The sequence below is a fragment of the Ailuropoda melanoleuca genome, chromosome 13 (genome assembly GCF_002007445.2).
Source record: "Ailuropoda melanoleuca isolate Jingjing chromosome 13, ASM200744v2, whole genome shotgun sequence".
Taxonomy (NCBI): Eukaryota; Metazoa; Chordata; class Mammalia; order Carnivora; family Ursidae; genus Ailuropoda; species Ailuropoda melanoleuca.
Window position 1 is genome coordinate 8872724 of NC_048230.1, and position 25736 is coordinate 8898459.

Sequence of the window (25736 nt, forward strand, 5' to 3'; positions counted from 1 at the left end):
GGGCGGCCCGAGAGATCTCTGCACAGGTGAAGGGGTACGTGGGCCAGCATCCTGCCTGCGGGGGGCAATCAACAGCAGGGACGGCTGAAACAGTTCCATGATAATTTGCATGTCACACTCATACCAGGGCCAAGCTCCAGGTCAGTCAGAGCCAGAGCTGGACGGAGCAGAGCAGTGGTGAAGCACCGTCCAGGTGGCTGTGGTGAGAGGCAGTGCCAGGACCAGGCACGCAAGGGGGAGGGGACCCCACACCCCATCTCCTGCCTTCTTCTCTTGGGTGCTGGTGGGTCCACTCCAATGCCCTTGTACACAGGGCCAGTGAAGCCTCTATTCACGCCATCATCTCTTTCTGGAACTAGAAAGGAAGAATGAAGGCCGCCGCCTCTCAGTCGAGCATAACCCTGAAGTGGCCGTGGGTCGGTGCTCCCCAAGGGGCTGGGCAGATTAAGTGCCCAGGGAGGTTGTGCAGGGGGAAGGAGATTCCAGGAGGATGGGAGTGCAGGCTGCGGCATCCACAGCCACCCCATTCTTAGTTACCGTGCTGCAAAGAGCTGGGTGTGCCTTCTGGGGTTGAGGGAAGGAGCTGGCTCGGTTCAGCTGGGAAGGGTCACATGCAAGGTGTGGTGTCAGGAAGGGGCTGGGAGGGCCTCGGCTGCCCTCATTATCCCTGTGCACAAAACCCACGCGATCCCAGCCCGTCTTCTTCCCCTGGTACGGCGTCTCCACTCCTTACTGGGGAAACTGAGGCTGTGAGGGGCACACATAGCCAATCCCCTGTGTGAGTCTGCTTGGGTGGCCCTGCCACAGGCTGGAGGGCTAAAACGACAGACACTTGTTTCTCAGTGCTGGAGGCTGGAAGTCCGGGGCGAGAGGGTCAGCAGGGCAGTTTCTCCTGCGGCCTCTCTCCTCGCCCCGCAGATGGCCGCCTTCTCCCTGCGTCGTCCCCTGGCCTTCGCTCTGGGCGTCCACGTCTTGATCCCCTCCGCTTGTAAGGCCACAAGTCGTATTGGATTGGGGCCCACCGTAATGACCTCATTGTACTCTAATCTCCTCTTTGCAGGCCCTGTCTCCAAACACAGCCACATTCTGAGGTCCTGGGGGGCCAGGACTTCCACGTACGAGTCGGGGTGGGGGTCACAATTCAACTCATAACACCCGTCATGCACCTGAGAGGATGTGGAAAAGCCCTTTCTAGAAGGACGAGGGGATCCCAGGGCTGGGCCCAAATGCCTCAGGAGGCCCAAGGCTGTGTACAGAGAGGGGAGCCCGGCTGCCGCTCGGGGGAGTCGAGACAGCTGACAGGAAGGCAGTGCAAAGCCTGGTCTGCAGCGTGAGCTGGGCCCAGAACTAGAGAGCAGGAAGTGGGGGCCTGCAGGGCAAGAGCTCTGGGGGGCAAGTGGAGCAGGGCGAGGGGCCAAGAGCGGCCGGGGTTCAGAGCCAAGCCTGAAGACCAGCTGTGGGCTGCCTGGTGTGGGGCCTGAGGGGAGGTGCGAGCCGCCCCAGGGGAGCAGCTCCCCCTCTGTTGGGGGTCCAGGCTGTCATGTCCACCTGTCACACCCCTACAGCACCCCTCCCCCACACCTGGACCCGCCCAACCTCAGATCTGTGTCGATGTTCCCCTCCCCCATCTGCGGTCCTTCAGGAAACCTTCCAGCAGCTCTTCCTAACCCGGGGCCGGCCCTGCTTTGGGCCGAGCGGCAGGCCAGCGTGCACACCAGCACACACACAAGTGTGCACGCAACTGCCCACGGAGAGTCCCTGAAAACCTGACCTGTCTCCCAACAGCTCCATAGGTCTTGCCTTCCTCCCCTTCCGCCCCCGCCACCCCAGAACACTTCCAGGGCCTCTCCCACGTCCCCGGGGGAAACCGAGGCCCAGGGAGATCAAGCAACTTCCTTTAGGCTCCAGAGTAAGTGAGCACAGGAGAGCAGAGGTTAGCGCTGGAATCTCAACACTGGCCTCCACCGAGCTGGAGGGTAGAATGACTCACGGTGGTGACTGGAGGGGGCGTCGTGTGGCACGGCGACATAGATACAAAAATTGTAGCGCCCTAATACTGTCTCTTCTGGCTCCCCTCTCTGAAAGCAAGCTGTTTTCTTAACACAAGTCGCTCCCCCTTTCAGACGCTCAGACTCCCTGTCTGCAAGGCTGCTGCCCAGCGCCGGGCCCCCTCCCGCTCAGTGGCTGCCCAGGCTCCTCCTGGATGCTGCAGGAAGACACCCTCTAGCCCGCATGGCACCCCAGTCAGTGGTGCGCAGCTCATTCCGAGAACTCCACTCATTCAATACGAATCTATTGAGGGCCCAGGGGTGCATGCAAACGTGGTGTCCAGGTCCTTCCTCCGTGCCCCCATCTGCTGCCCATCTGGGGGCGCCTGCCCCCACGGTGCCTCCCAGGGGTTCAGAGGGCCCACCGTGGGCTTGGGACAGTGAGAGGGTCAAAGGGGACTAAGTGCCACTTAGCAGCCTCTGGGCTCCCCCAGGGACGGTAAGCAGGGCCGGGCCAGTGGCTATGATTTCTGCAGCCCCGCCCTGTGCACCCCGTTCAGGACAGTGAGCGCTTACAGCTGCGGCAGGTGCCCTTCTCCAACCCCAGCGGGACAAGCAGGGTGGCCCCTCCCCATCTCGGCCCTGGCCATCCTGCCACAGAGAGCAGTGCCCCCCTTCACTGCGTTGACCTCTTAGCTACTCTCAGTATCCCTGTGAGGGGGCCAAAGTCACCATCTCAATTTTTGATGTGGGAACCAAGGCCCAACATGGGAAGTAACTTGCCAACAAGTATCACAGGGAGAACCTTGAACATGAGTCTTGATCTTGGTTTGCCTGCTTCCTGCTGCTTCCAAAGCAGTTGGTTGGCTCCTTGCGCCCTGGCTCAGATGGTTGCCCTGGACCCCAACATGTGTGACTTGGGCCAATCTCCCCCCGATGGCAAGGGTACCTCAGAGACTCCTGGGGTAACTGTGGGGCAGGGATTCCAGCCAGGAAGGCTCTCCCCATCTCTCCAGACATCTTCCTGTCCTCATCTGGGCTTGGCTGCCTGCCTCCACCCCCCCCCCACTGGCAGCCAGGGAAACTTGCAGGGTACAGAGCATCCAGGGGGGATGGTGGCCCAGGAACAGAGTTCTCCTGGGAAGGGAAGAAGCAGTCTGGTGGTGAAAGCATGGGCTGCACCTCCATGGGCAGTCTCCCCAGCTGGTCCTAAGGGCCACTCAGAGAGAGCCCTAAGTAGGTGCATGAGACCAGGTTCCTCTCCTCTTAGAACATCTGACCCCGAGGGCCTATGCCCTGCCCCAAGCCAAATATACACCTCTTTTTTTAATGAGGAAATTAAACCACAGATTTTTTAAAAAAGACGCCAGAGCCATCAGAGTCTCCAGAGCTGGGAGTTTTTAGTCCATTGCGTGTATGAGGAATTGGCTGTGAATGTCTGTAGAACTGTCAAGGTTTCATTGATGGTGAGAAAATGATGAATGTGCATAAACTGCAAGTAACCACTGTAGCGTTGATTAGGAGTCTCCTCCTTGGGACACGGGTCTCCACAAATCACTCGGTGTAAATCAACCATGATTTGTTGAAGGCTTGCTCAGTGCACAGCCTCATAGACAAGTAACTTCCACACAAGGCAGGATGAGAGGTTCCCTCAGAGAAGAAAAATCCCAGGAATTGAGGTCATATTTTGGAGGGCTTCACGGAGGAGGTGGTATTGGCGCTGAACCTCGGAGGAAGAGTCCTATCTGGACATGTGCGGTTAGGAAAGGAGAGAATTTGAATCAGAGGGCACAGCATGAACAAAGGAGGGGAGATAAGGTGGCATCGGTGAGTGCTAAAGCCAGAAGTTGTCTAGTCATGCTGGCAGCAGGGACTTGCGGGGAGAAGTCCTGGGGAAAGGGAAGCCTGAAACCCCATTGTAGAGGACCCTGAGGGCCACACTCAGGGTCAAGGTGAGTTTGGATTTTGTTTTGTAAGCAGAAGGGAGACAGTCTTGCATAATACTTATAGACATTGGCATTGCATTGCACAATTTATAGAGTGCTTTCTTATTTGATTCTCGAAAACAGAACAACAGCACCACATCCTTCAAGATCAGCATTGTTATAATTACCCTGATTTTTAAAGATGAGGAAAGTGATTCAGGGGTCCATGGCAAGATCCAGAACTGCTTCTCAAACCTCGAACCCCCACATCTTGGTCCTTCCTATTCCTTGACAGTGTCCAACAGGAGTTGAGCTGGCGGCGAAGGGCCAACAAAGTCCCATTTGTGTCCAAGACAAACACATCACTCTGCTGCTATGGAGGGGAGGGGATGCCAGGGAGGCGGTTAGGGGGAGAGGGGAGACCCAGTCATGCCATGTTACGTTGTCACAGCAACAGGATGCAGGCCAGAACTGAGGCAGGATTCGGGGGGTGGAGGACAGGGGCAGCTTGGGACACACCACAGAGTCAACAGGTGGGATTGCTAGAATTTGACAGGGTCCTGCACAGGGGTCGGAGGGGACCAGAGATGGCAGACCCAAGGCCCACATTGGGTTTGGGAGATGCAGGATCAAATTCCCTGCGTGAATAGTGTGGCGGGGGGGAGTAAGGGGAAATAAGGGATCTCTGGGGGCCCTGCACCATCTGAGGCAGCTGGAGCAGAAACCGGCTTGGCTTTCAGAGTCAGGTAGCCCTGGGTTCGAATCTTAGTTCTTGCCCTTGTCGCTCAGGTGACTTGGGTAAGTTACTTAAGCACTCTTCATCTTGACCTGTAAGATAAAAGACTAGGCTCTCAACAAAGAGAAATTACTGATAGCGGACTGAACCCATGGAGAGGGGAGAACTAGCTGGGAGCGTTCATCTGAGGATGGAACACGCTGATGCCTGCAGAGTCCTAAGCAGGTTGTCACGGCGAGGGTCTCGGCTTTCCCAGCGCCACACTCCGCTCTCAGCCCTTTCACACTACTTGGTAAATCTTCACAACCGCACTTCGAGGCAGAAACCCATTTTACCCTCATTTTACAGATGAGGATGCGGGGGAATAAAACCTCTCTAAAGCCTCACAGTGCTTTGCGCTGGTATTAGGTCTACCCCCAGGCTGGGGCAAAAGAGGCAATAATGAGAGGGCAGTTGACCCCCCAGCACAGGCTGGGCGGGCTTGGAGCAGACGCCCTCTGCAAGGTGGGAGGCTGGGGTGCCCTGCGGTACCAGCACAGCCTCTACTGACTCCTCTGGGCTCTTGCCTCTGTCTGTCCCCAGCGTCCGGCCGCTCCCACCCGGCCAGCCCCAGCCCCCCGGGGCCGCAGGCCAGCCCAGTGCTGCCGGTCAGCTACCGCCTGTCGCGGACACGCCTGGCCTTCTTCCTGCGGGACGCGCGGCCCCCGCCGCCCGCGGTCGCCAACGGCTCCCTGCAGCGCTCCGAGCCCTTCGTGGTGTTCCAGACCAAGGAGCTGCCTGTCCTCAACGTCTCCCTGGGGCCCTTCAGCACGAGCCAGGTGGTGGCCCGGGAGCTGCTGCAGCCGTCCAGCACCCTGGACATACCCGAGCGCCTGACGGTCAACTGGAAGGTGCGGGCCTTCATCGTCCGCGCCCGCGTGCCCGCCTCGCAACCCGTGGCCCAGGTGCTGTTCTACGTGGCCGGCCGCGACTGGGACGACTTCGGCGTCACCGAGCGGCTGCCCTGCGTCCGCCTGCACGCCTTCCGGGACGCCAGGGAGGTCAAGAGCTCCTGCCGCCTCAGCGGGGGCCTGGCCACCTGCCTGGTGCGGGCGGAGCTGCCCCTGGCCTGGTTCGGGCCCCCCGCCCCCGCCGCGCCCGCCCGCCGCCCGCCGCAAGTCTCCGGACGGGCTGGACCCCGAGGCCGCGGGGGAGAGCCAGCAGGCCGAGCTCTACTACACCCTCCACGCCCCCGACGCGTCGGGGGGCTGTGGGGGGCCCCGTCGCGGGGCGGGGCCCGGGCCGGGCGCCCGCGCCGAGAGCCCCACCCAGCACCCCCTGCTGCGCATCGGCAGCATCAGCCTGTTCCGCCCGCCCCCCAGGAGGGCCCTGCAGGAGCACCGGCTGGACAGCAACCTGATGATCCGCCTTCCAGATCGGCCCCTCAAGCCTGGGGAGGTGCTCAGCATTTTCCTCTACCTGGCCCCCAACTCCTCCTCTCCCTCCAGCCCCAGCGTGGAGCATTTCACACTCAGGTAGGGGGCTTGTGGGTCCAGGGGTCTGCCTTCCCTTCCGAGGTCAAGTGCACAGCTCGCCCCCCTGTGGGGTGTGCCCATGCCTGCCTGCCAGCGTCCTAATCCTGCCTCTTCCGTTATCACTTGAGCAACCTCAGGAAGACGCCCCTCACTGTTCTTATCGGCTGCAGGACGACAAAATTTCTACCCGGCCTCTGTAGCTCACAGAAATGGTTAAGGAGACACGTCAGCTTTCACAAGCATAGGTATCGAGAATGATAGAATGGGGTTGGAAGGGCCCTTAGACGTTAGCTGGTGCAACTCTCCCATTTTACAGATGAGATCGAGGCCAAAGAGAAGAAATGGAGATCAGAGAGCAGCCCGTTGGCTGGGAGCCAAAAGAGGAGCAGGAGACTGTCCATGAGTCAGGACATTTGCCCAATCCTGGAGTTGGGAGAAAAGATTTCGGGAGTCCCAGCCTTTTCTACACCCTGAACAGGATACAGTTCACAAAGTCAAAAATACCTTGTATGAAAGGCCCCACCAAAATCTTCCCCCACCCCAGACACTATGCATAGGACCCAAAACATTGCCATTAACCTTCAACTTCTTTGGGTTAAGTATTGCTCTCTCTCCTGAGTCTACCACCTGAAAGTTCAGATATTCCTGGTATTCCTGGAAGAGATAGGCCTGATTCAATGATTGATACCTGAATGTGAATATGACTTCTATTAGTCATCACAGATTTGGGGCTGCATTAATAGGAGTAGAACATGGAGAATTAAGGAGGTGGTCACCATTCTGCTTTAGTCAGTATTAATCAGAGCCCAGCTGAAGTGTTGTATTTAGTATAGACCACAACACCTGTGTGTTCAGTGACCAGAGAAGGGTGACTAGTCCTAGTTGCAAGGGTTGGCTTGAAACTATAGCAAAAAGTAACAATTGGAGGAACTAGAAATTTTAGGCCTGGAGAAAAGAAAACTTAGGGAACACCTGCCCCCCCTCCCGCTGTCTGAAGAACTGTTACAATTGGGATGAAGGAGAGTTGTTCTCTCTTGCCCCAGCAGAACCATGACTATTACACTTCAGCTAAATATAGGAAAGGGGTTTCTAGTCCTTAGGGGCTTTCTGAGAATGGAATGGGATGTGTGCAGTAGTGAGTCCCCTATCACTGAGGTATGCAAGTAGAGGTTGATAAAACTTGGCAGAGAGATATGGTAGAGCGATCGTAGCCTCCACTGAGGGTCGGAGGCCTCAGCTACATGACAGTTTCCCCAGGTTCATGTCTAGCGTTGAGTATAGGGCTTGGGGTCATTTACTCACTTGCTCCCCCTACTCCCAGCCCCAGCCTGGNGGCGGGGGGTGGCCGGGTGGGCAGCCCCTGGGCCCTAGGCTCACCATCTCCCTCTTCTTCTTCCCACTTTGTCCCAGGGTGAAGGCCAAGAAGGGTGTGACCCTTCTGGGCACCAAGTCACGGAGTGGCCAGTGGCACGTGACCTCGGAGCTGCTGACCGGGGCAAAGCACTCGACAGCCACCGTGGACGTGGCCTGGGCCCAGGGCACGCCCCTGCCCCCCTGGTAAGCCGAGGTGGCACCCCTGCCCACCTCTTTGCAGGACAGCGCCTAGAAGGGGCAGGGGAATTCTTGATGGAGGAAACCAGGCTGGCAGAAGGGCCGGGACCCAGATGGTGGGGACTCGGGGGTCCAGGCTGGGGCACCTCGGGGGGCTCTGAGGGCCCCAGCAGGCACGCTGCCGAGAAGGGCTGGGGGCCCCACCAGGGATTTCAGAGCCCCTGAGCTGCTCCCGGCCCTTCGTCTGGAGCTCTCCTTCCTGCCCCAACCCTGCAGGGAAGGCCAGGGGCCCCTGGAGATCCTACAGCTGGACTTTGAGATGGAGAACTTCACCAGCCAGTCGGTCAAGCGGAGGATCATGTGGCACATCGACTACCGTGGCCACAGCGCCCTGCCTGACCTGGAGCGGGCGGTCACTGAGCTGACGGTCATCCAGCGGGATGTACAAGCCATCCTGCCCCTAGCCATGGTGAGCGGGGCGGTGACAGGTTCAGTGCATACGTGCCTCTGTCATGGTGCGTGTGTGGGACTAGCATGTGCCCAGCTGCGCGTGCGTATGGATCAATGTGTGTGGACATGTGGGCCCGCACCTGAGTGTGTGACTGCCTCCTGCACCCAGGTGTGCCTTTGAGCATAGGTGTGTGTGTGTGTGTGTGTGCACGTGCATGCACGCACACACTCCCTGGAGGCAGGCGGTGCTCTGTGCCTGGTGCAGGAACAGGATAGCAGATGCTCAGGGGGACAGAGGTGGGAGAAGTCACCCATGGAGAGGGCACTCAGGGGAGGCTTCCTGGAGGAGGTGGCCATTGCAGTTGAGCCTTGAAGGACATGTGGAAGGAAGGGCTCATACAATCAGAGAAGTTGAGGAGGGGCTCTGGGGGGATCACGTGGGCAAAGGTATGGTGATGGGAATGTGAATGTTGTTCTAAGGCGCGGTGGATGTGGGAAGGGTGCCATGGGGTGGTAAGGTTGGAGTGACCATCTGTGAACAGCCCAGGGCCCCTGGAATAGCCAGAGGGACACTGGGCCAGCCCAGGGGCATCTGGAATGGCCGGGCAGATGTGCTGGCTATGACTCCGTGAGTGCTGAGGGCATGTAAGGTGTCGAGGGAAGCTGGTTGTTTCCTGGCAGCGGAGCGAGGTAGACCCAGAAGGCTACTGTGGGAGGCCAAGTGAGCAGAGCGTGCGAGAAGATGAGTGAGACTGGCAGCTGCACCTGTCCGCACATGTGTGCAGGTGTCCGCAGGGGAAGGTCGTGCATCTGAGGAGTAGGGCAGCCAGGCGCTTGGGCCTTCGCTGGCGTGTCCTGGGAGAGCAGAGTACCACAAGTGCCCCCGCTCAGCAGGGCCCCACTCTCCCTGCAGGACACCGAGATCATCAACACGGCTATCCTGACTGGCAGGACGGTGGCCATCCCTGTCAAGGTCATCGCCATCGAGGTGACTGGCCTCGTCCTAGATGTCTCTGCCCTGGTGGAATGCGAATCTGACAATGAGGACATCATCAAGGTGGGCTTCCTGGAGATGAGGCCCCTGGGAAGAAGGCCTCAGACCTTCAGGGGGAGCAGAACCCCAAGCCAGAGGGGAATTGGCATCCCAGGCAGCTCCCTATGGCAGGCAAGAGAAGAAACTGGGGGGGGGGGCAAGAATAGCTTCAGGCATCCGTGGCTAGCCTGAGTGGGATGAGGAAAAGCCCTGGGTACTGCTGGTCTTGGAGGGCTTCCTGTAGGAATATGAAAGAGACCATTTGGCAGGCAGAGGAGAGAAGTCAGTGTTGACAGCCTGAGCTCAGTCCAATGTAGCAAATGACTGAGCCCCTGTCCAGACAGATATGGGGCAAGAGCAGCCGGGCGGGGGAGGCTCAAGGACCCGCCCTGAACCCAGGTGCTAGTGCCCGAATGGAGGAGATTCAGCTCGGAGAAGAAGCCCCAGAAGCATGTGAGTTAGGCCAGGAGTGAAGGTTGTGTAAGGAAGAACAGGCTCGGGGCACACACCCCAAATTCTCCAACTCCTGCAGGCCCCTCCCACAGCTCCCTCCCCAGAGACCCACTCCAGTCCCTAGGTCTTCACGGCCCAACAAACAGGACAGCCGTCTCACTCTAATGACCCAGTTTGCCACCTCCCCAGGAAAGCCTCCAGATTTGCCCACTTTGGACAGCAGTCACAGACAGCGGGACAGGCAGTGACGCAGGAGAGTGGCAGCCCTGGTGTTGGTGTGGTGGGTGAGCTGTTTATCAGGCCAGCCTCCAGCAGGTGCCAACATCAGATGATCAGACAAGGGAATGTATTCCCTAAGTCTGTAAATAGCTCAGCCTGAAGGAGAGCGGGAGGAGTGGGCCGTGGGTGTCCTCCTCCCTCTGGCTAACTGGGGCTAGCCTGGGGTGTGTGCGTGCTCTCGTTCCCTCTCTCCACACTCTGCCCCCAGATCCCTCCAGGTCTGGGGAGCTGGAGCCCCACCTCATCCCTCCCCCGTCCAGGAAGAATGCCCCCCAAGTGAGCCAGAGCAGATGGTTTGGTGGCGCCCCCCCCCCCATCCCCTGCAGAGTAGAAGCCTTGCCCAGGCCCATGGGGCTTTCCAGGGCTGGCAGCCTGAGACAAAAAAAAAAAAAGGACCTGCTCTCAAAGGCCCTCATCCAGCACCTGCCTCTGCCCTCCACACTCCCCCACTCTGGCCACAGAGTGGACCAGAATAAAGTCTTGACTGCTTAGATACCAAAGGGAATTCAGAAAGATTCTACATGGAATTTGTTTCCATTCTCAGTGAAATACACTCAGGTTCTTTATGGAGTTTGCCAACACTCGCAGTGGAATTTGCCAGCCTTCAGATGGAATTCTCTGCCTTCTGAAGTGGGAAATGGGCATTTCTGGTGGGGCTGCTGTCCCACGTCCTACCACCCCCATCTGAGATAATTAAGGGAGATTGCAGGAGTTTGGGAACAGCCAGGACCGCGTCAGAGATGAGCCACAGTCCCAGCAGCCTCCCTGCCCCCGACCAGAGCCTTCAGAGTGTCAAGAGCCCATAAGCCGCATGATTAGACCCTCCCCAAAGGCAAGGGTGTGCACCCATGGGCGTGTATCAGCAGGAACACCTCAATGCATTGCACACGAGATTCACTCCAGAGTGTGTGCCAGGTACATACTGGGCACATTTGACGTATACACCCACCTACATCTGTCCCGAGTGCTGGCACAGGTGTCCACCGAGATATGTTCGGCAGGCACGTGCCCATCCAAGGAACCTCTAAGAATATAAGTTGGGGTCCTGGTCGGCATGCATTTGTAAAAGCTGCACCCACTGGTGGCAAGCATCCACCTGTCTGTCCTGATTTTCCCTCTCCCCATCCCCCACCTCCACCCCTGGCTAGAACAGTCCCTGCACCTGAAATTAACCAACTGCTTATTTTCCTGTGGCCACAGGGCCAGATGGGCCATGGAGGGATCATGGGTTTAGGACATGTACCGTGAGGACATTACCAAAAAACACCTATGCCGGAGCACATGGGAAGGGGAGCCAGCCCTCAGGGGCCTCAGCCTGAAGGCTCCTCTGAGGTGTGGTCTGCCCCATCAGAAGCAGCCTCCTGTAAAGTCAGGTGCATGTTGGCCCCTTGCCAGGGAGCACAAACCTCCCATAGTAGCCACTGAGATGATCTGTGAAGAAACAATGGGAACAGGGACACCGGAAGCTGACATCTCCCAGGGGAAATAAATTTGGTGCCCCCCGCCCCCTGCTCCTCCCTTTCAGCCTGCAGGATGCCCTGTAGGGCAAGGCAGGCCAACCAACCTCCTTCCCCCTCCCCAGGTATCCAGCAGCTGCGACTACGTGTTTGTGAGTGGAAAGGAGTCTCGCGGGTCCATGAACGCCAGGGTCACCTTCCGCTATGACATCCTCAATGCCCCCCTGGAAATGACAGTCTGGGTCCCCAAGCTGCCCCTGCACATCGAACTCTCGGATGCACGTCTCAGCCAAGTGAAGGGCTGGAGGGTACCTATCCTGCCCGACCGGAGGTACAGCCCTTCCGCACATGGTGGATACTCGGGATGCTCATAGGTGGACACAGCCCTGACACATGGTCTGATCCACGTATGTGTATAGGGCTCTAGGTGTAACAGTCTGCAGGTCGGTTGTGCAATCAACAAACTTTTATTGAGCAGTTACTGCGTGCTAGGCACTGATGGGTGCTTGAGACATGGGGTGAGTGTGGCCAGTGCCTGACCCAGCCAAGCTGAGTCCAGCAGGGAGGCTGTCCTGTACATGCCACAGGACATGGTGGACACAGGAAGCCCCCTGTGTGGGGAGTCAAGTGGCACGAAGGAGAGAACCACTTCCTCCTCTAGGATAAGTCAAGGCAGGCTTCCTGGAAGAGGTGGCTCTTGGCTAAGTCTTAAAGAATGAGTGGAAAGGAGTTGGCTGGGGAGACAGAGTGAAAGAGCAGCCCGGCCACAGACAAAACCTATATATGTGCATCTCAGCCTGTGCACACCAGGGCACACTCGTGAGTATATCAGCCCCGGCATACAGTGACTCACACCAGGCTCCCTTGCTGGGGGGCCCCTCGCGCACCTGAGTGTGCATCTCTGGGGCATGTACTCCACTCACCCCTCACTGCTGCTGGAGAGAAGAGTCAGGAGGGCAGAGAGAGGAAGAGGGGCGGGCAGCTAAGAGGGGAGGGGCTGGGCTGGGGGAAGAGCTGGCAGCCAAGGGAGAGCTGGGCTCAGTTCAATTCTACAGAGATGAGGAAGAGCCAGGCCATGTAGATCAGAGCCTCTCGAACTTGAACATGCACGTGATCGCCCGAGGAGCCTATTACAGTGCAGATTCTGATCCAGTGGGTCTGGGAGGGGGCCAGTGATTCTGCGCGGGAACCCTCTTCTGGGCCAGCTTTGAGTCCGGGAGGGCGCAGTGAACTCTGAAGCGAGACCGGCTGGGTTTAAATCCTGACTGCTGTTTCCTAGCTGGGCAACCTTGGACTACTTACACAACTTCTCTGGGCCCCCACTCTTTCTTCATCTGCAGAATGGGCCCGTTAACACTTTCCTCAGCATGCATTAACAGGTCAAATGAGGGAATATTTGGGTTGCTCGGTCCTTCCAGAGCAGACCCTTCCACTAGCCATGTCCTTGGCTCGCTCTCTCCAGAGCATAGTCTCCTGACCACAAATCTCCCGGTTTTAGCATCTCCGGCAACCTGGATAGACTGAATTTCCTGAATCATCCAGTCCTGGCTCCCTTTTGCTTACTGTGCTTCCCTCAGTTTACCTCTCTCCTCTTGGGTTTTCCTGTAAGCAACAAGAGGAACCAGGCCACACATTCCACACACACACGGCTTGGAAGTCTCCTCAGCCAAATATCCAGGTTCAGCACTTGCAAGTTCTGCTCGCACGCAGCGGCTAGGGCACCCCAGCCAAGCGCTCTGGCACTCTGAACGAGGAATGCCTTTGCTCCAGTGTAGAGCGGAGAGCAGGGCCAGGTGCATGCTCAGTGCTGAAAAAGAGACAGAATCCGACACCACTATGCCCAGGCATGGGTAAAGCCCCGCAGAGGCCGAGAGGGCCAGGGAGGGGCAAGAAGGTACCTTTCTAGGAGAGAAAAGGCTGGGGCCTCCTGGCTCCAAGCTGCTCAGAGACAGAAGGAATGCGGTCAGGGGTTGGGGGGCCGGGGGGCTTGCCGTGTGCCCAGCGCCCACCCATGGGAGCCGGGGAGGATCCCGCAGCCCACACGGGGGAGGCAGTGACTTGTGCGGTTGGAGGCAGGCGAGGAGCCCTGACCCCCTGCCTCCCCGCCTCCCCACCGCAGGTCGGCCCGGGAGAGCGAAGACGAGGACGAAGACGAGGAGGAGCGGCGGCAGAGTGCCAGCCGCGGCTGCGCCCTCCAGTACCAGCACGCCACCCTGCAGGTGTTCACCCAGTTCCACACGACGTCATCCGAGGGCGCCGACCAGGTGGTCCCCATGCTGGGCCCAGACTGGCTGGTGGAGGTCACCGACCTGGTCAGCGACTTCATGCGGGTGGGGGACCCCCGAGTGGCACGCATGGTGGACAGCAGCACGCTGGCGGGCCTGGAGCCGGGCACGACCCCCTTCAAGGTAGGCATGGGGGCACTGCGTGGGCAGTGAACGTACACGCTCCTGGAAGAGGATTTCTAGGGCCTCGGCCTCTGGGATCAACCCTGACAGGCCCCAAACACACTCTCTGCCCCTCACCCCACCCCCACCCCTTGCCAGAAACCCCACCATCAGAGGTAAGCGCCTTTCACTTCCTCTTGGCAAAGGATCTCCCTGCAAGCCCTGTCGACCTTTACCAACCCCGTATGGCTCGCTGTGGTCCCGGAGAGCAGGTGTGGGTGAGGAGAGGGGCAGAGGAGGGGGCTCAGGAAAGGGAATTCTGGGACCTAGGAACTCAATTCTGACCCTCTTCCTCTAAAACTGGGGGCCTGGGTAGAAATGGTCCCTCTAAGAGATGGTGAATAGTGTGACCCATTGGCTAGAATCTGCCTGCAGATGTATTTATCTGTAAAGCAACGGATCCAACATTGAAACATTGGGAGCTCTCTTGCTTTTAAAAATCTAGATTTCTAATTTTACAAAACATGAATCTGGCAACACTGGGCTTACATTGCCACCTGGCAGTAACTGGCTATAGTCAGTACTGCATGCCACAGTCCCCACCACTCCCTTTCGTCTCCCTGACACTGAGGCCAAACATCAGTTGCTGTTTATCACTGTGTGAGGCTCTTGTTTACCTTAGAATCTGCCCACCCCACTCATCCGTGTTCCTGCCTGGCTCCTGCGAGCCCCTGAACCTCACTTGGCCTCTGGACCCTTGTTTCCAGCTGTGGCCCTAAAGCAGAGCCCAAGAGTCCAGCCTCCCAGGCTGCCCCACCACCCCTGCCCGCACGCCCATCCTCTCTTCCAGCAGCACTGGGATTCCTCCGTGCCTGGGAATCCTGGGGGTGCTGCTTTCCTGGCCTTTGCCCACCCCTGCCTCACTCTGAATCAGGTGGTGTCCCCACTGACGGAGTCTGTGCTTGGGGAGACGCTGCTAACGGTGACGGAGGAGAAGGTCAGCATCACACAGCTGCAGGCCCAGGTGGTGGCCAGCCTCGCCCTCTCCCTGCGGCCCAGCCCAGGGAGCAGCCACACCATCCTGGCCACCACGGCCGCCCAGCAGACCCTCAGCTTCCTCAAGCAGGTAACAGGATCCCCAGCCTGCCAACCTGGGGACTTCGGGTGTGGAAGGAAGAAGGAAACTCCAGTTTGTCCTTGTGCCATGAGTCCCCTAAATTCGGGCTTTAATGGAAGAGCTGTCTACCCTGGGTGCCCAACACACCTGGCCCACCCCATTCCCCTGCCCTCTGCACAGGGAGTCTGGCCAAGGTCTCACCTTTGGCATCTGACACCCTGAGATGTTCCCACTGAGGGTTCCCCTTCCTGGATTCTCAGAGAGCCCATCACCTCTGCCTCCACCCTTAGGAATTACTCCCTGTCTCTGGAGCCCCAGCTGCAGCCCCCCACAGGACCGGGGCACAGGACAAAGGTGGAAAGGTGACAGGAGGGAGCACAGGGAGCAAGAAGGCATTGTTGAGCACCGAGGCAAGAGTCCCCTAATGACCCCAGGCCAATCCCTTCTCTCGGGGCCCTGCTCCCTCATCTGCAGGGAAGGCAATTCTCAGAATGTTTTAAGAGAGGAGAAAGTTGGGGTGGGGTGTGTTCTCAATCTCCCCATTCTAATGGGGATGATACCAAGGTCAGGCATGGAGGTATGGGGTTACTCTGGCAGCATAAGGGAGTTGAGGTAGACCCAAGGCAAAACATACGTTCAGCTCATCAAAGGGAGAAGGATGAGTGGACAAGGAAATTCTTAGGGCAGTAACGTGCCCCTTACCTGACCACAACCTCCAGGGGAGGACTTCCTGCTCCCACAATTGTTTCTAAGCACCTGCCACCTGCCAGGCATGGTTCCAGTGCTGGGAATACAGCCAGGAGCCAGTACCTCAGTCCCTGTCCTCACAGAGCTCGGTATCTGCTCAGCACCTAGCAGTGAAGTCAGCCAGGACTAGCTCTCTGACTCCTGTCCACTTCTCCTCCTCCTCCAGGAAGCCCTCCTGAGCCTCTGGCTCTCCTACAGTGATGGCACCACAGCCCCCCTCTCCCTCTATAGCCCCCGGGACTATGGGCTGCTCGTGAGCAGCCTGGACGAGCGGGTGGCCACGGTGACCCAGGACCGGGCCTTCCCGCTGGTGGTGGCGGAGGCCGAGGGGGCAGGGGAACTGCTCCGTGCAGAGCTCACCATCGCCGAGAGCTGCCAGAAAACCAAGCGCAAGAGTGTGCTGGCCACGACCCCCGTGGGCCTGCGGGTGCACTTTGGGCGGGACGAGGAGGACCCCACTTACGACTACCCGGGGCCCAGCCAGCCGGGCCCCGGTGGGGGTGAGGACGAGGCCCGGGGAGCCGGCCCACCCGGTACAGCTGTGCCCGCGGCCGAGGCCCCGGGCCCGGGCACCGCCAGCCCCGCCGCGCCACCCACGGAAGACTTCCTGCCACTGCCCACCGGCTTCCTGCAGATGCCGCGCGGGCTCACGGACCTGGAGATCGGCATGTACGCGCTGCTGGGCGTCTTCTGCCTCGCCATCCTCGTCTTCCTCATCAACTGCATCGTCTTTGTGCTGCGCTACCGGCACAAGCGCATCCCGCCTGAGGGCCAGACCAGCATGGACCACTCTCACCACTGGGTGTTCCTGGGTAACGGGCAGCCGCTGCGGGTGCAAGGGGAGCTGTCTCCGCCCACGGGCAACCCGCTGGAGACCGTGCCCGCCTGCTGCCACGGCGATCACCACAGCAGCGGCAGCTCGCAGACCAGTGTGCAGAGCCAGGTGCATGGGCGGGGCGACGGCTCCTCGGGTGGCTCGGCCCGGGACCAGGCCGAGGACCCTGCCAGCTCACCCACCTCCAAGCGCAAGCGGGTCAAGTTTACCACCTTCACCACGCTGCCCACGGAGGAGCTGGCCTATGACTCGGTGCCCGCCGGCGAAGAGGACGACGAGGACGAAGAGGACCTGGGTTGGGGCTGCCCTGATGTGGCGGGCACCACGCGGCCCACTGCGCCCCCAGACCTGCACAATTACATGCGCAGAATCAAAGAGATCGCATAGAGGCGCTGTCCCCCCCAGGGGTGGGCTCTGTGTAGGACACGGCTGGGACGCCTGCTCACACTGATGCAGGCCGGCTGAAGTGGATTTTGTACTCCCTGCCCCTGCAGCTTTGCTCTGTGCTGGGCGGCCGCCTACCCCACGTGCTCCTTCCCGCCACCTCACCCCCTACCCGATTCTGCCACCGAAGGTGGAGGGCTCCTTCCTCAGGAGCTTGCTAGGAGGAAAGCATTCCCAGCCCTTGTTCTACCCTTTCCAGACCTCCTCCCATCTTAGACAACCCCCTGCCCCGAAAGTGAGGCACGGAGGCCAAGCTTGGGGTGAGGTGGGCCCACACTGTGCCCCTGCCCCCCGTATCCCCTGTCTTCCCCCTGTGTTGGGGGGCTTTGGGGGGTCTTGTGTCACAAGCTGCACAAAGACTTTTCTCAAATCATTATTCAGGGATTTCTGTCCTGCAGGGTGGGGGGTGGCTGCTGCCTGCCCTGCCAAGGATCTTGCTGTGGACAAAGTATTGGGGGATGGGGGGACACTTGTAGCATCTGCTGGCTTCCAGGTGCCCTCAGTCCCTTCCCAGGACCTGGGAACTGACCCTACAGAGGGGTCTTGGGCCAAGCCAGGCACCTTCCTGAGATCTCAGGACTCCCTCCTCTGTCCCCACCAGCTGTGGGCAGGGGCCTAAATGGGGAGGAGCCCTGGGCCTGCCCCTAGCAAGCCACACCCCAGCACTGTGGTCTGGGCAGCCCAGGGGGGCCGGGTCCCCCTACTGAGCCCACAGCGAGGTCAACACTGCGCCTTAGCCCCGCCCCTCCTGCTCTGCTGACACTCCTTCCTCTCTGCAGGGGCAGCCACCCATCCCCCCAGGAAGCGGAATCTGGTGGGAGGGGGAGAGGGTACCAGGGGATGCTGTGGAGGACCTTGGGGACAGGCAAAGGCAGCAGGGAGCCCGGTGTCTCCCCTACCCCTCCCAGCCCACAGCCACCTCTCTCTTGGGTTCTACCCACCACTGTGTCGGATTTTCTTAAATAAATGGGGGTGACCAGACTGGACCGGAGCAATAGCTCCCGGAGAACAGAAAGTGCATAGTGCCTGGCTCTGTGTCTCGTCCTTGTGCGTGCATGCACACGCACGTGCACACGCATGGGCACACGCACACTGAGGACACATTAAATGACATGAGATCAAAACACGGCTGACCCAGGCCTCAGTCCCGCTGCTGCTCCAGCATGCACATCCCTCTGGACCCTCTGGTGCTGAGAGCTGCCCACGTCAGGACATGACGGATTCGCTGACCCAGAACTGTGCAGGAAGAAGAGGAACCTCTTCTAGGAGTTGCCGTGATTGCTGGAAGGGTGGAGCAAGCTTCAGGGCCTCCAGAGAAAAGGCGGGGGGGGGGCACAGAAGAGTAAGGAGAGGGGCAAAAAAGGATTGATATGCCCACCTGAGCTCAGTCTAGGTTCCTTCTCCACCTGTAGTCCACCCCACCGGGAAGCTCCCTCTCGGTCACTGTCACTGTCACCGTCACCACTCAGGGAAGCCTCCCTTCTCCGTAGAGGAAAGCCTGGGGGTCTCTACAGCAGAGAGCCAAGCAGGAGAGAGCAAAGGCTGCTGGGTGGGCCTCTCCCTCTCAGCAGGCCAAGGGCTAGCCCACAGCCCCTCAGGGCTCATCCGGCCTGTGTGTGTGCACCGGGGCCTTCCATGGCCCTGGGTGGCCACTCCCCAGAATGGGTAGCAGGCTTGGGGAAGGGGCGGGTGTGGCGACAGGAGGATGGAGACAGGAGGCCTGGCCAGAGGCAAGAGCCCAGCCAAGGCTGCCTAGCCAGCCTCCAGGGCCCCAGACGGGTGGCTACAGCCACCAACATCTGTCTCTCCAGGGACCAGGGACAGGACTAGGGCTGCATCGGCACCCACCCCCAAAATGCTGCTGTCCACCACGGAAGGAAGCCTGCTTTCCACAGTCATCTGCTCAACGGATCAGGGCAGCCCTGGGGTAGCTGTGAGGACCGAAGCTCCCAGCACAGACCCTGCTCGTAGAGGTTCTCAGCAAATGGAGATTCTCAGGCCTTAAGGTTCAGGCTCCATTGGTTTACTCAACACATTAAGCTCCCACTCTGCACCGGGCCCTCCCGGGGAGCATGGAGGCAAAACCAGGGGCCTGTCCCCTAGGAGCCCCAGCCCTGCTGGAAAGATGGGCGTGTCAGCTGTCCACGGTTATCTGGAATGACTGATGCCATGTATGACAGCTTTACCGTGGATTGGTGGGACACAAAGGAGGAGGGAAGAGACATTCTCAGACTGAGCTTGCTGAGGACAGAGCCAAGGGCATTCCAGTAGGCATAAAGGTCCAGAAGCCAAGTACCGCATACCCGGTGTTTTCTTTCTCCACCATAGCTCTGTGCATGTTTTCTCTTTCTCTATGCACATATTTTTGGAGTATGAGTCCCCAGTGGTAGGAAGAACCATGAAACACACATGCAAAGCTGCAGAGGACAGAGGCAGCCTGGCGGGTTCACCATGGACTGGGGGGTCAGGCTCAGACTTGAGGTTCTGACTCTTTCCCTCTGACCGGGTGACAGAAGGAAGATTTGGGGGGACGGGAACCAGTTAGCGGGATGATGAAGCAGAAGCGACAAGAACCAGGGCAGTGGGAACAGAGCTAGGGAGACACCGTGGCATTTGGCTGTGGAATTGCCAACCTCCTTGTCCCACGTGGGGCTGAGGGGGAGGGGATGAGAGCCACTGCTCAACACCGAGACCTCCTGCCCAAATGAACCTCAGAGACCAGGCCACTCCAGGAGACAAAGCGGAAGCTCTTGTAATGGTGTCTGTCAGCATCCATGGTTTCACACCCAGGGAACCCCGAAGAAGGGGACCGTTGGCCCAGAGTCACATGGCAAACTTCATAACAGAGCTGGAACCCTGCCTGCCGCCCTGTCCTGTAATCCGTGCCCCTTCCTCTCCATTCCTCACCCCCTGTCTAATTGCGAGAACTCAGAAGCAATTGCTAGAAATGGCAAGTCTTGACCCTCGCGTAGTTCGAGAGGGAGCAGGCTTGGAGGGAACGAGGCAGGACATTAAGTTAACAACCCCTCTGGAATGGCCCTGGCACTGAACTTCTCTTTAAAAATTTGTCTTCAACCCCAAAAACGAATCGAGGGACCTTGTAAAGAATAGTTATTGACAGAGAGCTGCTCAGGGAGCACTGGGACCCCCAGGCCCATGAATCAGCTTGCTAGCAAAATGAGATTTCTCCGACAGCCGGGCCTGGCAAAGGCAGAGCCAGAGAAACAGCTTTAAGCCTGTGCCCATCCTGGGGCTCAGCTCCCTGCCCACCACCTCCCTGCCAGGTCCCCGCCCACACCAGCCCTGCATGTGCACCCATGCCTGCTTCAACAAATCTTCACACACGCCTACTATGTGCCAAGCACAATGCTCCCCTTTAGAGAAGGCTTCTAGAGAAGAAGGAGAGGTCTTGGAGCCAAACTGAGAATGTTAAAAATACAAGAAATGGGCCAGAGAAAGGAAACCCTCACTTGAAGGGAGGATACTTCCTAGGACAGGTCGGCAAGGACTCCTGGAGTCTGACAGTACATTTGCTGTGTGACCTTCAGCCAGTATATCACCAGCTCTGGTCTCTAATTTCCCCATTTGGACAAACAGGGAAATCACCACTACTGGGCAGTGTCCACTGACCTCACGAGGCCCCACTGTTTCAACACCTGTATTGCTAAAAAAGTCTAGAGAGGTAGGAATTATCACTGCCCTATTAAAGAGATTGGAACACAGAGAGGGTGAGTAACTTGCCGATGGCCTCCGGCTCAGAAGTGGCCTGGCGGGCAGGTACAAATCTACCCTCTTTCTGCTACATCCTTAAGCAACATTGGCAATCGAAGGGGAAGGAGGTTGCAGGAATTTGAACGTTGAGATGGGGGGATAAGGAGGGGACTCTAAAGATTTGATGTGCTCAGTGATGGGAGCAGCCTGTGGGGCCACCATTGAAGGCATAGATCACGGGTAGTGTGTGGGGACAGACGGAACATTATGAGCACTGTGGGCTCTCTGCCGCTGTTAGGGGGACAGTACTTCCTCCCCTACTGAGAGAATTATACGACTTGTCTCATGGCCCAGAACAAATAACTAGCAGACAGTGTCAGGATTCAAACCCAGATTACATGGCTCCAAGTTCCACATCTTTCCACCGCCCCACACTGCCCACCTCTCGGGGACCTGGAGTTCAGTGACCATTCTGATCCAGACGTAAGAACACCCGGCTGGGAGTCCAGGGGCTTGGTGCGCGTTCTCACTCAGCCCCGGACTGAGCCCATGTGTGGAACAAGCCAGGACCCTCATGTAGAATCCAGGGTTCAGATGGTCCCTCGAGCCTTCGATCTTGATGGTTTGTGTGTCTTTAGGTGTGAAGCCCTGGGCACCAGCCCTGGGTGGTGGTGCCTGCCCTGCCACGTCACACACACCCCCCCCCTTATTGAGATACAGCTGCTGCGGGGAAGGAGGGAGAGTCACAGGCTTCCGTGGTCCTCGGCTGTCCTCCAAGCTTTGCCGCCTCTGCCATCCTCTACCTGATGCCACCATGGGTTTGGATGTGCCGTGTTGGGGTGAAAGAGCAGAGTGGAGGAGCAAAGGGGGGTGGGAATGGTGACCATCCCTGTGTGTGCCGGAGGGTCAGTGAGTCTCGGGGCTCAGACAGAGCTTGAAAGGTCCCCCGCCCACAGGGAACTCCCAGTATGAGGGGAGAGACTAGATTCTGGTCTACGGGAGCTCCCAATCTTAGAAAAGAGGAACAGGTCCTGTCCTACAGCAGCTCCCAGTCCGAGGGGGAAAACAAGCCACCTCCCCTTGACAAACACCCCATCTGATGAGGGAGACTGGTCACATCCTGAAGAAAGGACATCATGTATTCAGAGAGACGTGCAAACAGGTGCAAGTAAGCCCAAAGTACTTGATGCATGCACTTAGCCCACAGAGCAGAGGGAATGAACTGAATGTGGAAGGCAGGCACGAATCCAGAAAGGCAGCCTGGAGCAGGGTTGTCGGTGGCACTGAGGGGAGGCATGAAGAAAGGTCTACCAGATGGCTGGAAAGTCAGGACCCAGCACACACAGGGTTGGGTGGTGGGATGGATTTCTCCAGGCTGAACAGAGCAGCTCTGCAGGCACCCAGCCAAGAGGAGCAGGTGTGAGGAGAGGAGGCAGTGACTGTCCCTCGGGTGACCCTGGAGAAGCCCTGGGCTGCTGGGGAGAGCACCGCTGTCCAGGAGTGGGAGAGGCCGGGGAGAGGCCCAGCCCCTTTCTGTCCCTCAGGGAAGAAAAAGAGCCTGGCCCACAGTGGGGAGGCCTGGATCCTGGATCAGGGCCAAGAGGCTTGGCTTCCAGTCCCCTGGGCAACCTGCCTCACAGTGTGACCGTGCATGTGTCTCTGGCCCTCCTCTGTGAGACAAGGGGTGTGGACTGGATGTCGTCAGAGGGCCCTTCCAGGACTGCGCCTTTGTGACCTCCCATCAGAAGCCCAAAGGTGACCCAAATGCAGACCTGTATATATAAATTCAACCACAGGCATCCTGGTGCCTGGCAGGCCCGCCGAGAGTTAAGCGCTGGGAAGGCCGGCAGCGAGGACAGCAGGCAGGGGCACCGGGGCTGCTCCCTATAGCTCCTCCCTCCAGGAGGGGTCCTGCCAGCTAGGAGAACTGACAGCAAGCCAAGCCGAGGGAACGAGGGAACATGGGACCGTGAGCAGGGCCCTGGCGTGGATCTCTGGGCCCCACGTTTAGCACCTAGCCCTGCAGGCCAGCACTGGCCCTGAAAGTGGACTCCACCCACAGCCCTGCACCCTGGACCTCTCAGGGAGGAGGGCGGGAGAAAGCTACGCAGACTGAAGGGTCCCCCTAGCCTCCCCCGTCTCTGCCCCTCCTTATTATTTATTGTCCTTCCCACCTCCACACATACTCCGCCCTCCCCTAGAGCTAGGACACTGTTCCCAGGCCTCCTCCCTTACACACGCTTGCCCACCCTACAGGGTCCTCCTGCCTCTGCCCCCCTCCTCCTCCTTGCTCTGGTCCAGATTCCAGTCCCCTGGTGAGACAGCTTTCTACCCAGGTATCCAGGGAAGGGTTGGGCCCAGGGGACAGGAGCCTGCCCCCTCTGGGCAAGGACGCTTCTCTTCTCCCCTGGAGGGCAGAGGGGAGGAGGGGGAGCCGAGAGCATCGTCAGCAGCCGGGCTCCTCCAGGAAATCTCCAGAGATGCCAGAGCCACGAGGTGACCTTCCGCCCCAGCAAACCCTGCTCCGTGAACAGGCACCACAAAGCGCCAGAAGCATCGGGTGATTCGATTGCTGCTTTGGCGAAAGCTGAGGAACCAGGCTCTGGTGGGCGGCTGCGCACGCAGAGCGCACGGGCACACGCTCCCTACACGTGCACAGAGCACGCAGAAATGCACGCTCTCCGAACACCACCACTCACTCACATGCCCCCACACGCATGCATGCATACGCAACACACACATGAGCGTGCACACAAGAACACACGGGCCTGCACACGCACATGCGCACACCCACGCGCGCACACCCGGCGCATGCGCACTACAGCCCCAGCGCGGTAATAAGCAGAGGCGGCTAATGTTTGAGCCACGGGGCAGGAAGGCCCAGCGTTGCAGAGGGAAGGACAGTGGACCTAATGAAGAGGGGCTGGAATGAGGACCAGGCAGCACTCTGGGCTCTCGTGTACCCAGGGGGGTTTCTGCAAAGAGGCGCCGCTGCCCATCTGCAGAAGTAAACTTAGTGGGGGCGGGGGGGGGCTGGGAGTGACTGCATAGGACCTTGTTGGAGGGAGGGCTGGTCAGGAGCGTATTTACCCCATATTTAAAACAGTAAATAAATAGTCTCCAGCACTCAGAAGCATTCCCATTTACATGCAAGCCATCACTGAGTTAATTACAAAGATTCTTATCTGTTCATTAAAGCAGACTGGAGGGCCCTCTATTTGGAAACACTTTGCAGTTAAAGGGACTATGTTATTAACTCTAATGAAATGATTTATTTTGGACTGGTGCCTAGTGAGGTAAAGCCTAGGACCAGAGGCCCTGGGGGGGGGGGGCTGGTTCTCTGGGCTGACATTCTTTGCATAGAAGTCATGAGGACTCCTATGGGAAAGGGGACAGAGATCTGGAGAGATTAACACCTCTCCTGTGGATGGAGGGAGCCCCGCTGATGCTGGCTGGACGGGAAGGGTACCCCAAGTGACTTGGGGGTCACCCCGGCCAATCTGGCCTTGCCATGGAAAGCAGCAAAATTGATTTCTCCCTGAGCTCAGTTCCCTGTCTATGAAATGGGGGTAAGATAGCACTCACCTCATAAGGTTCTTGGGAGGATGAAATGAGTTATTGCATGTGAAGAACAGAAAATGTCCAGCCCGCAGCTCACCTTAGTAAATGCTAGCTATTATTTTATCATTTTCCAGGGAAAGATGAATTTTCTAAAGTGATGTGACACATGATCTGATTCTCCATATGAGACTTCCATTTTTTTTTTCAGCTTGGTGTTTAGACGTGAGACTTTCCTCTTAGACTGAGCCACCTCTCTGGGGTGCTTCAACAATGTGGAGGAGAAGCTTGGAGTCCCTAAAAGAAAGGTATTGATGTTTTGCTAATCTGGGGGCAGGAGGGGTTCAATCAATTGCTCTGACAACCCAGAGATCTGAATCCAGGCTGGTGTCATAATACCTACATTTAAAATAGTCTTCAGGACAGACTCTTTACTGATATTCCTTGCAGCTATTCTGAAACTGGGAGGTCTGAACTGAATCTTTTGTGTGTGCTGGGAAGAGAGGGGTGGAGTGACTTGATCTTGGTCCAGGTGACATCGTACGGGATAGGAATGCTTCGAGAGAGTGGGCCCCTGGAGCCGAGGCCAGGGAGACTGAGCTCAGAGAAGCAGGCCCTCACCTAAGGTGGGCCAGGGAGCAGCCTGCCAGGCCACACAGACCCTGCTCCTACTCCTCAACCTGGCGTAGGGCTCAGAGGACCCCTGTGGGCCATAAGCATTCAGCGGGCAGAGATAGACTTCTGCAGCTTTTAGATAAGGCCCAGCCTAACAGCAGGGAGCTTATCTCACGCTGGCCTTTCTCTGGGCTGTGCTCACAGGCTGGCTGGCCTGCCACCAGGGCTCTCCTCTCCGTTCTCCATTCCTCTCCCCTTCTGAGGCCTGAAGCTCAGTCCACCCGTGAGATCATGCACCAGGATAGGGTGTGTGACTCTATTTGGGCTGCTCTGGACTCCAGGCCCCTCTGCCGGAAGGGAATGAATGTACAGTGACCTTGTTTCTCACCCACTGGGGCCCACAGGTGGGGAGGCAGCTCCAGCTGGTCACCAGTGGCACAGCGGACAGTGCCTGCCTTCCCTGGCCTACCCATGACCCACAGCCCCTAGGCAGGCAAGGCCGCAGCTGTTCTCAAAGACCAGACTGGAGGAACCCCTGCCCTCAAGCGCTCAGGCTCACGTAAAAACAGGCTCTACCTTTTTGCCTGGAGGATTTCCAGAGGGGTGGGAAGGAGGTGGAACAAAGTTCAATGGCCAAATAGAAAAGGCCTCAGGAAAGTCAAAACTTTCTTCTAGAAATCGCGTAAGGAACAATCACGATGGAAGGAAACCCAGACTCCAGAGACACAGAGAAGTAAGAGAAGGGCCCGGGTCGACACACAAGGCTTCTCTCCCAGAGCTCAGCAAGCAAACTGGGGAGGCAGGTGGGGCCAAACTAGGAGCGTGGGCTGTCCCCCGGGGCCAGTGTGCACCAGTGGGGACTGACAGAATGGCCCCAGAAGATCAGCTTTCGGAAAGAGGGTGGCGGGGGCCTGGGGCCCACTGAGAGAGAGAGCT

General features: G+C 58.3%; 1 protein-coding gene across 1 annotated transcript; it reads left to right on the plus strand.

The window, feature by feature from the left end:
* The first annotated feature begins 918 nt into the window (after positions 1–918).
* TMEM132E (transmembrane protein 132E) lies at positions 919–18227 on the plus strand. The gene is given in 10 exon segments (XM_034640648.1): positions 919–988; positions 5184–5785; positions 5787–6163; positions 7574–7720; positions 7991–8183; positions 9078–9221; positions 11512–11717; positions 13506–13794; positions 14708–14899; positions 15804–18227. Coding segments are annotated over 10 exon segments (3276 nt in total). The 3' UTR covers positions 16860–18227.
* Positions 18228–25736: the final 7509 nt, after the last annotated feature.